The sequence below is a fragment of the Coregonus clupeaformis genome, unplaced genomic scaffold (genome assembly GCF_020615455.1).
Source record: "Coregonus clupeaformis isolate EN_2021a unplaced genomic scaffold, ASM2061545v1 scaf0861, whole genome shotgun sequence".
NCBI classification, from domain to species: domain Eukaryota; kingdom Metazoa; phylum Chordata; class Actinopteri; order Salmoniformes; family Salmonidae; genus Coregonus; species Coregonus clupeaformis.
Window position 1 is genome coordinate 62,108 of NW_025534315.1, and position 12,428 is coordinate 74,535.

Sequence of the window (12,428 nt, forward strand, 5' to 3'; positions counted from 1 at the left end):
TTCATGCCTGACAGGTCAGGAAAGCCTGATCCCTACTAACCCTAGTATAGGCAGCCCTACTATACTTAATAGCACAGATAGAGTCTCTTGTTATTGTGGTGTTGGCCATTAGACCATATAAATGCAGTGTTGATCTGGGCCTGAGCTCCAGAGTTCCTGTTTAACACCTTAAATATGCATCACCCATCTAGCTAGCTATTTGTAGCTAACGTTAGCTATTTGTAGCTAGCTAGTCTAGCGTTATCTAAACAATCGCCAGCTGCATCGCATTCACATTTTTTTTTCCTTGAAATATTTGTTCAAACTAACTATCCTATCTGTCTGTCTGTCTGTCTGTCTGTCTGTCTATCTATCTATCTATCTATCTATCTATCTATCTATCTATCTATCTATCTATCTATCTATCTATCTATCTATCTATCTATCTATCTATCTATCTATCTATCTATCTATCTATCTATCTATCTATCTATCTATCTATCTATCTATCTATCTATCTATCTATCCACTCATTTCTGATGATCCATTGATCTAATCCATGACGTCTTGACGGCTGTGTTGCAAGCTAAATGCTAAAAAAAAAGTAAACAAATTGTTTGGACCAATGAGAGTAGAGCTACTGACGTCACACACACATGGCCATATACGGCATTGCGTTGGCAGCCATATTGGATTTTCTATCCGGTGATCTCCCTGGAAACGGGACCACGTTCTACCTTCGGCATAGAGCAGTATATAATATTTACATTTACATTTTAGTCATTTAGCAGACGCTCTTATCCAGAGCGGCTTACAGTTAGTGAGTGCATACATTTTCATACATACATATATAATAGATATATCTATATCATAGAGCCTAATCGTATTTACAGTTTTTACAAGTTTGTTATTACGTTAAAGTTCAATTTCTGCAAAAAAAAACTTTGATACAATAAAAAAACTATTACGTTCAAATGCCTCTCATGTGAAGAGGTGATGTGCGACATACGCTTAGCTTCCTGAAACGGGTCACATTGTCACTTCAATGCTTTAATCTCATGGTAAAACTAATCTACACTGTGGTAAACTAAACTAATAGAAACTAAATATACAAACTAATCTACACTGTGGAAAACAAAGAAAATAAGGTTGGCGTCACGTGGTGGTGGTTAGTGTCATACTATTGGTTAGACAGTTTCCCCTTTCATGAGGTTGACAGTTAAAACTGTCTCTTACATTAGGCTGAGTCACACAGAGGCTCCAGCGGTGAAGTGAACAGACACAAACCTACAACTGAGATAACAGCAGACGTTACAACAGTAGAAGTTACAACAGCAGAAGTTACAACCATATAAATTACAACAGTAGAAGTTACAAGAGTAGAAGTTACTGCATTTGAGCACAAGTGTGTAAAGATGTCAGAGGCAAACTATGGAAACAGAGATGGATTTAAAGGCAAAGCACCTAATGAAATGAAGACCATGGATATTGCTGATTGTATATACAGCAACGAAACACCCATCAAGCCCTGCAGGAAGGATGGAGTTGGTGATCAACCATCAGGTAACAGTTTATCCTGGTATAGTGCTTGATACTGACACATACTTACACCCCAACACACACACACACACACACACACACACACACACACACACACACACACACACACACACACACACACACACACACACACACACACACACACACACACACACACACACATACACACACACACACACACACTGTTGCTACTGTCTATTATCTATCCTGTTGCCTAGTTACTTGACCCCTACCTCCATGTACAGTTCTTTCAGAAAGTAACGTTAGTGTCACGTCTCCTCCATTTTGCTCGTATTAAGCACACGTTTTAAAATCAGCAAGGGATTCCTGCATAGCTATATAATCTGACAGTAGTTTTGACACAGCCAGATCACCAGTCGGTGCCACAGCATACATAGTAGTATCATCTGTCACGTCTCCTCCCGTTGCTCCCCTCCTGGCGCTCTGATTCGCTGGTCTACTGAGCCACCGGTCTGAGCGCACCACCTCGGCAAACAGGAATGGAAACCCAACGCACCCTAATCACCTCCAGCGCACCTGCACCTCACCATCTCATCACCACCCCTATATAGCCCTGGGCACCTCACCATCTCATCACCACCCCTATATAGCCCTGGGCACCTCACCATCTCATCACCACCCCTATATAGCCCTGGGCACCTCACCATCTCATCACCACCCCTATATAGCCCTGGGCACCTCACCATCTCATCACCACCCCTATATAGCCCTGGGCTGTTCATCTCATCACCACCACTATATAGCCCCTGGGCTGTCCATCTCATCACCACCCCTATATAGCCCTGGGCTGTCCATCTCATCACCACCCCTATATAGCCCTGGGCACCTCACCATCTCATCACCACCCCTATGTAGCCCTGGGCTGTCCATCTCATCACCACCCCTATATAGCCCTGGGCTGTTCATCTCATCGCCACCCCTATATAGCCCTGGGCACCTCATCATCTCATCACCACCCCTATATAGCCCTGGGCACCTCATCATCTCATCACCACCCCTATATAGCCCTGGGCTGTCCATCTCATCACCACCCCTATATAGCCCTGGGCACCTCATCATCTCATCACCACCCCTATATAGCCCTGGGCACCTCATCATCTCATCACCACCCCTATATAGCCCTGGGCACCTCATCATCTCATCACCACCCCTATATAGCCCTGGGCACCTCACCATCTCATCACCACCCCTATATAGCCCTGGGCTGTCCATCTCATCACCACCCCTATATAGCCCTGGGCTGTCCATCTCATCACCACCCCTATATAGCCCTGGGCTGTCCATCTCATCACCACCCATATATAGCCCTGGGCACCTCACCATCTCATCACCACCCCTATATAGCCCTGGGCTGTCCATCTCATCACCACCCCTATATAGCCCTGGGCTGTCCATCTCATCACCACCCCTATATAGCCCTGGGCACCTCACCATCTCATCACCACCCCTATATAGCCCTGGGCTGTCCATCTCATCACCACCCCCTATATAGCCCTGGGCACCTCACCATCTCATCACCACCCCTATGTAGCCCTGGGCTGTCCATCTCATCACCACCCCTATATAGCCCTGGGCTGTTCATCTCATCGCCACCCCTATATAGCCCTGGGCACCTCATCATCTCATCACCACCCCTATATAGCCCTGGGCACCTCATCATCTCATCACCACCCCTATATAGCCCTGGGCTGTCCATCTCATCACCACCCCTATATAGCCCTGGGCACCTCATCATCTCATCACCACCCCTATATAGCCCTGGGCACCTCATCATCTCATCACCACCCCTATATAGCCCTGGGCACCTCATCATCTCATCACCACCCCTATATAGCCCTGGGCACCTCACCATCTCATCACCACCCCTATATAGCCCTGGGCTGTCCATCTCATCACCACCCCTATATAGCCCTGGGCTGTCCATCTCATCACCACCCCTATATAGCCCTGGGCTGTCCATCTCATCACCACCCCTATATAGCCCTGGGCACCTCACCATCTCATCACCACCCCTATATAGCCCTGGGCTGTCCATCTCATCACCACCCCTATATAGCCCTGGGCTGTCCATCTCATCACCACCCCTATATAGCCCTGGGCACCTCACCATCTCATCACCACCCCTATATAGCCCTGGGCTGTCCATCTCATCACCACCCCTATATAGCCCTGGGCACCTCACCATCTCATCACCACCCCTATATAGCCCTGGGCACCTCACCATCTCCTCACCACCCCTATATAGACCTGGGCACCTCACCATCTCATCACCACCCCTATATAGCCCTGGGCTGTCCATCTCATCACCACCCCTATATAGCCCTGGGCACCTCATCATCTCATTACCACCCCTATATAGCCCTGGGCTGTTCATCTCATCACCACCCCTATATAGCCCTGGGCACCTCACCATCTCATCAACACCCCTATATAGCCCTGGGCACCTCACCATCTCCTCACCACCCCTATATAGCCCTGGGCACCTCATCATCTCATCACCACCCCTATATAGCCCTGGGCTGTCCATCTCATCACCACCCCTATATAGCCCTGGGCACCTCATCATCTCATCACCACCCCTATATAGCCCTGGGCTGTCCATCTCATCACCACCCCTATATAGCCCTGGGCTGTTCATCTCATCACCACCCCTATATAGCCCTGGACACCTCACCATCTCATCACCACCCCTATATAGCCCTGGGCACCTCATCATCTCATCACCACCCCTATATAGCCCTGGGCACCTCACCATCTCATCACCACCCCTATATAGCCCTGGGCACCTAACCATCTCATAACCACCCCTATATAGCCCTGGGCTGTTCAGTGTTGTGTTGTGTGTGATTGTTAGTGTCATGTCTTGTACTCGCTCGTTGTTGTTCTCTTGCTCAGTGTTAAAGCAAACCTTTACATTGTTGATTCCTGCGTCCTGCCTCTTCGTATCCTCAGTACTGCTTGCTACATAAATAGATCCGCTAGCCTATTAGCGACGTTATGACTGACTTGTGATCATTGCCCTTTCTAGTTCGATTGTATTGACATACCCAGCCTCAGTTATATTTATTCGTTTTTGTCCTGAATATTGAGTCATTGAAACTGAAACGGTGCATCTTGAATGTAGCCAGTAAACAATATACCAGGCCAGCTGTGATTTACAACCAGATAGCAATATTTTTTTGGTGCCCAAAAGTTCCCCAACGGCCCACCCCAGTGAAGGAAAGCCACCTTGTGTGAATATATTTCACGTGCTGTACGATTGTGTTGTCTACTTTGTGAATGATTTCTCTATTGTACTACATAATTGATAAGTCGCATACCTCCATGATACGCATCAGTAGGGATTAAAAGTGAGTATACCACTGAAACAAAAGTGGGCGTATCCCCTCCACTACACCACTGGCCCTTTGGGTTTTACAAAAAGTCTCTTACATGAGTGGTTACGGTTGCTGTCCTTTTAAGAATCACAAACCTGTCACAAACTGAAGGCCTATAGGTTTGCGCAAACATGTCTGTAATAGATAAGGCTGTTAAGATATTAATGTATCAAGGAAGGAGTGTATATATTTGGCCTGGCGAAGCGGTTTTATGCTGGTCTCAGGAAGAAAAGTACGAGTCCTCACTGTCCAAGACAGAAACAAGACCAAAAGTACAAATGTATCCAACATCGAGCCAAGCACGAGACACTGTGTGGTCTCGATGACCGGATGAGTACTACAACACTGCTATTCAAAATGGACAAAATCTACCCACAATACCCCATAATGACGCAGTGCAAACATGTAAGACATTTTTGCAAATTTATTGAAAATGAAATATCTAATTTACATATGTATTCACACCCCTGAGTCAATACATGTTAGAATCACCTTTGGCAGCAATTACAGCTGTGAGTCTCTGGGTAAGTCTCTAAGAGCTTTTACACACCTGGATTGTACAATATCTGCCCATTTATTCTTTTCATCTGTCAAATTCTACAATATCTGCCCATTTATTCTTTTCATCTGTCAAATTCGTTGTTGATCATTGCTAGACAACCATTTTCAAGTCTTGCCATAGATTTTCAAGCAGATTTAAGTAAACTGTAACTCTGCAAACTTCTTGTGGCCTTGTGTTTTAGGTTATTGTCTTGTTGAATGGTGAATTCATCTCCAAGTGTCTGGTGGAAAGCAGACTGAACCAGGTTTTCGTCTAGGATTTTGCCTGTGTTTAAATCCAGTCAGTTTCTTTTTTTTTAATCCTGAAAAACTATGGAGAGTGGTACTCAGTAATGTGTTGTATTGGATTTGCCCCAAACATAACACTTTGTATTGAGGACAAAATGTTAATTGCTTTACCACATGTTTTGCAGTATTACTTTAGTGCCTTGTTGCCAACAGGATGCATGTTTAGGAATATTTTTATTCTGTACAGCTCTGTTTTTTTTAGTTTACCCATCTACCAATAGGTGCCCTTCTTTGCGAGGCATTGGAACACCACCCTGGTCTCTGTGGTTGAATCTGTGTTTGAAATTCACTACTCGACTGAGGGACCTTACAGATCATTGTAGGTGTGGGGTACAGAGATGAGGTAGTCATTCAAAAATCACTACTGTTGCACACAGATTGAGTCCATGCAACGTATTATGTGACTTGTTAAACAACTTTTTACTCCTGAACGCATTAAGGCTCGCCATAACAAAGGGGTTGAATAGTTATTGACTCGAGACATTTCAGCTTTTCATTTTTAATTAATTTGTAAACATTTCTAAAAACGTAACTCCAGACCAGGCCAGTGACATATTTCTATTTATTTAGACTGTAACACAACAAAATGTGAAAAAAGTCACTTTCTGATGACCTCGTATCCGTGCACATGAACTCGGTACTGGTACTCACTGTATATAGCCATGTTATTTTTACTTGTTCATGTTATTCGTTATTCACAGTGTTTTTTTTTTTTTTTTTTACTCTGCATTGTTGGAAAATGACCCATAAGACAGCATTTCACTTTTAGTCTGCACCTGTTGTTTATGAAGCATGTGAAAAATGAAAATTTGATTTGATTTGGACTGAAATAGGTGCCAGTACTCATTTTGGGTGCCTGAACTCTGCAATATGTTTAAGCCAGTGTTCTATAAGAGGTTCTGGAACTCAAGCAGTATAAAGTGTGAGGTGCTGGAACTCAGTTCTGGTGTTCTGTCCCATGTCAAGTTTGTGTATTTTCTTCGGTGCCTCAAAGAGCAAATGGACACAAAAGTCGATGCAAATACAACGCTGATAAAGAGCAAGTTCTTATGGTAATAATTTGTGCTTCAGTGTTTTATCAGTGGTGGAAGAGATACTCTGGAGCTGCTGCAGTGAGTCTGGGGCTGCTGTGTGTTCTCCTATTGGCTGGGATCATAGGCCTGTTGCTCTACCGTGAGTTTGATATGTTCTCAATCAAACTTTCTCTTAATCATCAGCGGTGTTATGACCAGGGATCAATTCCATTTAAAATCCATTCAATTCAATTCAGAAAGTACACCAAATTCCAATTCCAATTCCACATTGTCCTCATTGAAAAATATTGAAGAGAATTGGACTTGGAATTCCAGTGTACTTCCTGAATAGACTGGAATTGAAATGCAATTGAACCCAACCCTGGTAATGATAGATTAACTTTTCCACTGTTACCTTGGTCGTTGATGGTATTATTTCACAGAGCGAAACCAATTAACCAGATCCAACACCCTGACCAAAGAGAGAGACCAGTTACAGACCAGCGGCAACAACCTGACTGAAGAGAGACAGCAGACCAGCAACAAACTGACTAAAGATAGAGACCAGTTACAGACCAGCTACAACACCCTGACTACAGAGAGAGACCAGTTACAGACCAGTTACAACACTCTGACCAAAGAAAGAGACCAGCTACAGACCAGATCCAACACTCTGACCAAAGAGAGAGACCAGCTACAGACCAGAAACAACACCCTTACTACAGAGAGAGACCAGCTACAGACCAGTTACAAGACCCTGACCAAAGAGAGAGACCAGCTACAGACCAGTTCCAACACCCTGACCAAAGAGAGAGACCAGTTGCAGATCAGTTCCAACACTCTGACCAAAGAGAGAGACCAGTTGCAGATCAGTTACAACACCCTGACCAAAGAGAGAGACCAGTTGCAGATCAGTTACAACACCCTGACCAAAGAGAGAGACAAGCTACAGACCAGTTACAACACCCTGACCGAAGAAAGAGACCAGCAACAGACCAGATACAACACCCTGACCAAAGAGAGAGACCATATACAGACCAGATACAACACCCTGACCAAAGAGAGAGACCAGTTGCAGATCAGTTACAATACCCTGAGCAAAGAGAGAGACCAGCTACAGACCAGTTACAACACCCTGACCAAAGAGAGAGATCAGCTACAGACCAGAAACAACACCCTGACTACAGAGAGAGACCAGTTACAGACCATTTATAACACCCTGACCAAAGAGAGAGACCAGCTACAGACCAGTTACAATACCCTGACCAAAGAGAGAGACCAGCTACAGACCAGTTACAACACCCTGACCAAAGAGAGAGACCAGCTACAGACCATCTACAACACCCTGACCAAAGAGAGAGACCAGCTACAGACCAGTTACAACACCCTGACCAAAGAGAGAGATGATCTACAGACCAGATACAACATCCTGATCAAAGAGAGAGACCAGTTGCAGATCAGTTACAACACCCTGACCAAAGAGAGAGACCAGTTACAGACCAGATACAACACCATGACCAAAGAGAGAGACCATCTTCAGACCAGTTACAACACCCTGACCGAAGAGAGAGAACAACTAAAGAAAGAGACAGAACGTCTGAAACAATCTTTGGTTGAGAAAGGTGAGGGAAATTGTCTAATGACTGTTCTGTTTGACAGTCTCTGTAACAGTTCACATGCCACTTACAAACAGGCAATTCAACTTACATTAAAGGAAAAATCTATGACTTCCAAACCGACCATTAGTTAGTGCCCTGTCTTCCTCAAGTGTTTGATTGAGACTTAATTCAACGTGATATTAAAGTGACTAAAGCGAGACATTTTCAACTTATAGAGTGTCCGCAAGGATGGAAGAAGCTTGGTAGCCGTTGTTACTACATCTCTACTAAGAAGAACACCTGGGAGAAGAGCAGACAGGACTGCAGAGATAACGGAGCAGACCTGGTGATCATCAACAGCCAAGACAAACAGGTGTGTGTGTGTGTGTGTGTGTGTGTGTGTGTGTGTGTGTGTGTGTGTGTGGGTGTGTGGAAGAGAGCGATACAGAGAGAGAGAGAGAGAGAGAGAGAGAGAGAGAGGTAATGGCTAAGTATTAATAATGTTGTCTCTCTCCCACAACTACAGACATTTGTCATTTGGTTATGTGGAGTAAAGGACTATGTCTGGATTGGTCTGACTGACTCTGTTACTGAGGGGACCTGGAAATGGGTGGACGACACACCACTGACCACAACGTAAGACATTTAATGAGTTCTGTGTTACCATGAAATCACTGTCTGGAGTAGTAGGCTCTGAGAGTGGACAGCCTGATTCTATGTGTTGTTTCTTCTACAGGTATTGGAACAGTGGACAGCCTGATTCTATGTGTTGTTTCTTCTACAGGTATTGGAACAGTGGACAGCCTGATTCTATGTGTTTCTTCTACAGGTACTGGAACAGTGGACAGCCTGATTCTATGTGTTGTTTCTTCTACATGTACTGGAACAGTGGACAGCCTGATTCTATATGTTGTTTCTTCTACAGGTATTGGAACAGTGGACAGCCTGATTCTATATGTTGTTTCTTCTACAGGTATTGGAACAGTGGACAGCCTGATTCTATGTGTTGTTTCTTCTACAGGTATTGGAACAGTGGACAGCCTGATTCGATGTGTTTCTTCTACAGGTACTGGAACAGTGGACAGCCTGATTCTATATGTTGTTTCTTCTACAGGTATTGGAACAGTGGACAGCCTGATTCTATGTGTTGTTTCTTCTACAGGTATTGGAACAGTGGACAGCCTGATTCTATGTGTTGTTTCTTCTACATGTACTGGAACAGTGGACAGCCTGATTCTATGTGTTGTTTCTTCTACAGGTATTGGAACAGTAGACAGCCTGATTCTATGTGTTGTTTCTTCTACAGGTATTGGAACAGTGGACAGCCTGATTCTATGTGTTGTTTCTTCTACAGGTATTGGAACAGTGGAAAGCCTGATTCTATGTGTTGTTTCTTCTACAGGTATTGGAACAGTGGACAGCCTGATTCTATGTGTTGTTTCTTCTACAGGTATTGGAACAGTGGACAGCCTGATTCTATGTGTTGTTTCTACTACAGGTATTGGAACAGTGGACAGCCTGATTCTATGTGTTGTTTCTTCTACAGGTATTGGAACAATGGACAGCCTGATTCTATGTGTTTCTTCTACAGGTACTGGAACAGTGGACAGCCTGATTCTATGTGTTGTTTCTTCTACAGGTATTGGAACAGTGGACAGCCTGATTCTATGTGTTGTTTCTTCTACAGGTATTGGAACAGTAGAGAGCCTGATTCTATGTGTTGTTTCTTCTACAGGTATTGGAACAGTGGACAGCCTGATTCTATGTGTTTTTTCTTCTACAGATATTGGAACAGTAGAGAGCCTAATGGTGGTGTAGCTGAGAACTGTGCATATTTCTACTCCTGGTCATCAGACACAGGAGCATGGTGGGACTCTGGCTGTTCCGATCAATACAGATGGATCTGTGAGAAATAGGATTCTCTGTACTGCTAGAGACCATTTCAGACATATGTTTTAAATCCTTAAACCCAGACTTGGACCAAACAAAATAGCGAGTGATGTGCAACGCTTGCAGTTAACCATTGATTCCTTCCAAACCACTCATTGTTGAATTTGTCATTTCCGACTTGTTGTGTAATGTTTATGTCCAATGACGATGAGCACCGATACCTTGTATCTATAATTTGTTCTTAACTGACTTGCCTAGTTAAATTAACAATAAATACAAATTCTGCGGTTATATAGTGAGTGACAGAACAGTGAACCAATCATGGCGCAACTAGAGAACATTACCAAAGCGTATGCTCTGTATATTCCGCTGGCTGCCCCACCACCCCAGAAAGCACTGAGCGAGGCTGAAACACCTGCATTTAGGATCTGCCTTACGCAAGAAAGAGAACACGTTTGTATGCGGCTTTATTAATTGTTTGCAAACTGATATGTGACATGAATTAATGCCAAAATAACATGCGAAACAGGGTATCCTGCTATTGAGGTGAGATCTATTACGCTGGCCCGGGTTGAACTGGACAATGGGCCGTCACGTCATCGGGCAAAAGCGGGGAGGGAGGAGCACCTTTCTCAAATCAAACAGTAATCTGCGCCCCACGGTCATGTTGTCAACAAAGCAGCATCATGCATCGTCAAGAAACATACAACATCTCTTTTTCCATTAAATAAACGTTTGAATTTTCAAACTAGATTTACTTTGGAAGGCATTTAAAGCCTTTTTATCAAAAGCAATCACTTCATTTGCATGTGAAAACACAGAATGCTACTAATTTCTCCATGTGCTTATTTACGTCACTTTTGTTTTGAGCCGACTTTGCCATCGGCACCTGATTCATGCCTGGGAGGCAGCCCGGCTCCAAAAGGAATGCAATCACTTTTCACCCGGTTCAAACTCCTCCCAACGTGGTAACCCGGGCCAGATAAACTAATCCCCTCACTGACACACTTGTTGAATTATGCAAGAGAACAAGACAACACAGTAATTCATGAAACAACAGAGGTGACTGAAATATCATTTTCTTTATTTAAAAAAAAATACAAATACATGATACAATAACAAAATGTATATATATGAGTGCATTCTTACATGATATTTATTTGAAATTGTACAATAAATGTAATACCTGAATTCACACCAAAATCCCTGAACTCCATTCATTATTTGTCCGTGCCAGTAAAATATTGTATGTGCTGTAATTCAGAACATATCTGATGGATTATACAAATGCTAAAAGTTTGGAGTATCTTCAGCCATTGGCCATTTATTAGAATTGCTTCTAAAACCTTTTAACAATATTGATGACCGTCGCTATAGAAAGAGGGTCACAAATCACTGGTTTCAAAGTCCTCATTCATGGTCAAATATATAGAGAGAGCGAGAGCGAGAGAGAGCGTGAGAGAGCGAGAGAGAGCGAGAGAGAACTAACTGTCCACTATCTGATGACAGGATCAATAACTAACTGTCCACTATCTGATGACAAGATCAATAACTAACTGTCCACTATCTGATTACAAGATCAATAACTAACAGTGGTGAACTGGTGTCCTGAGGTGGTGAACCGGTGTCCTGAGGTGGTGAACCGGTGTTCTGGGGTGGTGAACCGGTGTCCTGAAGTGGTGAACCGGTGTTCTGAGGTCAATACACACTGCCACAAATGGTCATGTTAACCATCCAGAGATGTGGGGGTCAATGGGAGTCTTATGCAAATGATCAACATGCAATTTCCAGTAAGTCATTTGCCTTTTTTCCAGTAAGAAGCATGTGACACGCTGACTCCCACACAGAGCTGTAGTCACACCCATTCACACTTCTACACTTCTGTGACACCATACAGTCCTCTGATAAACAGGGAGATGTTAGAGTAGTGTGCAGTGCAGTTATTGTCCGCCAGCTTGTTCTGATGTAGATAGAGAATGAGGAAGAGGAAGAGGAAGTAAATGTAGACCGTAGAAAGACAGAGTCATCTCTGAATAACTATTCTCTCTGGTGTCAATGTCACACAGGAGACAGCAGTTATTCTTTGTGAGTTCACCGTCTTGCATTAAGCTATCTACTGTTCACCCTGCTGCTGGTGGCAA

General features: G+C 43.9%; 1 protein-coding gene across 3 annotated transcripts; it reads left to right on the forward strand.

Annotated features, from left to right (window-relative positions):
- The first annotated feature begins 1,428 nt into the window (after positions 1-1,428).
- Positions 1,429-10,474, forward strand: LOC121562731 (C-type lectin domain family 4 member E-like). Of its 3 annotated transcripts, none has more exons than XM_045216936.1 (4): positions 1,429-1,542; positions 8,634-8,770; positions 8,924-9,033; positions 10,181-10,474. In XM_045216936.1, exons 1-4 carry the CDS (start codon positions 1,452-1,454, stop codon positions 10,311-10,313), a joined length of 471 nt encoding a protein of 156 aa, XP_045072871.1. In that variant the 5' UTR covers positions 1,429-1,451; the 3' UTR covers positions 10,314-10,474. The 3 variants fall into 3 exon arrangements, 2 of the variants coding, with proteins under 2 accessions (XP_045072871.1, XP_045072870.1); XM_045216935.1 differs by lacking the exon at positions 1,429-1,542 and adding an exon at positions 8,301-8,421; XR_006659164.1 differs by lacking the exons at positions 8,634-8,770; positions 8,924-9,033; positions 10,181-10,474 and adding exons at positions 6,858-6,959; positions 7,243-7,328 and having other exon boundaries at positions 1,444-1,542.
- Positions 10,475-12,428: the final 1,954 nt, after the last annotated feature.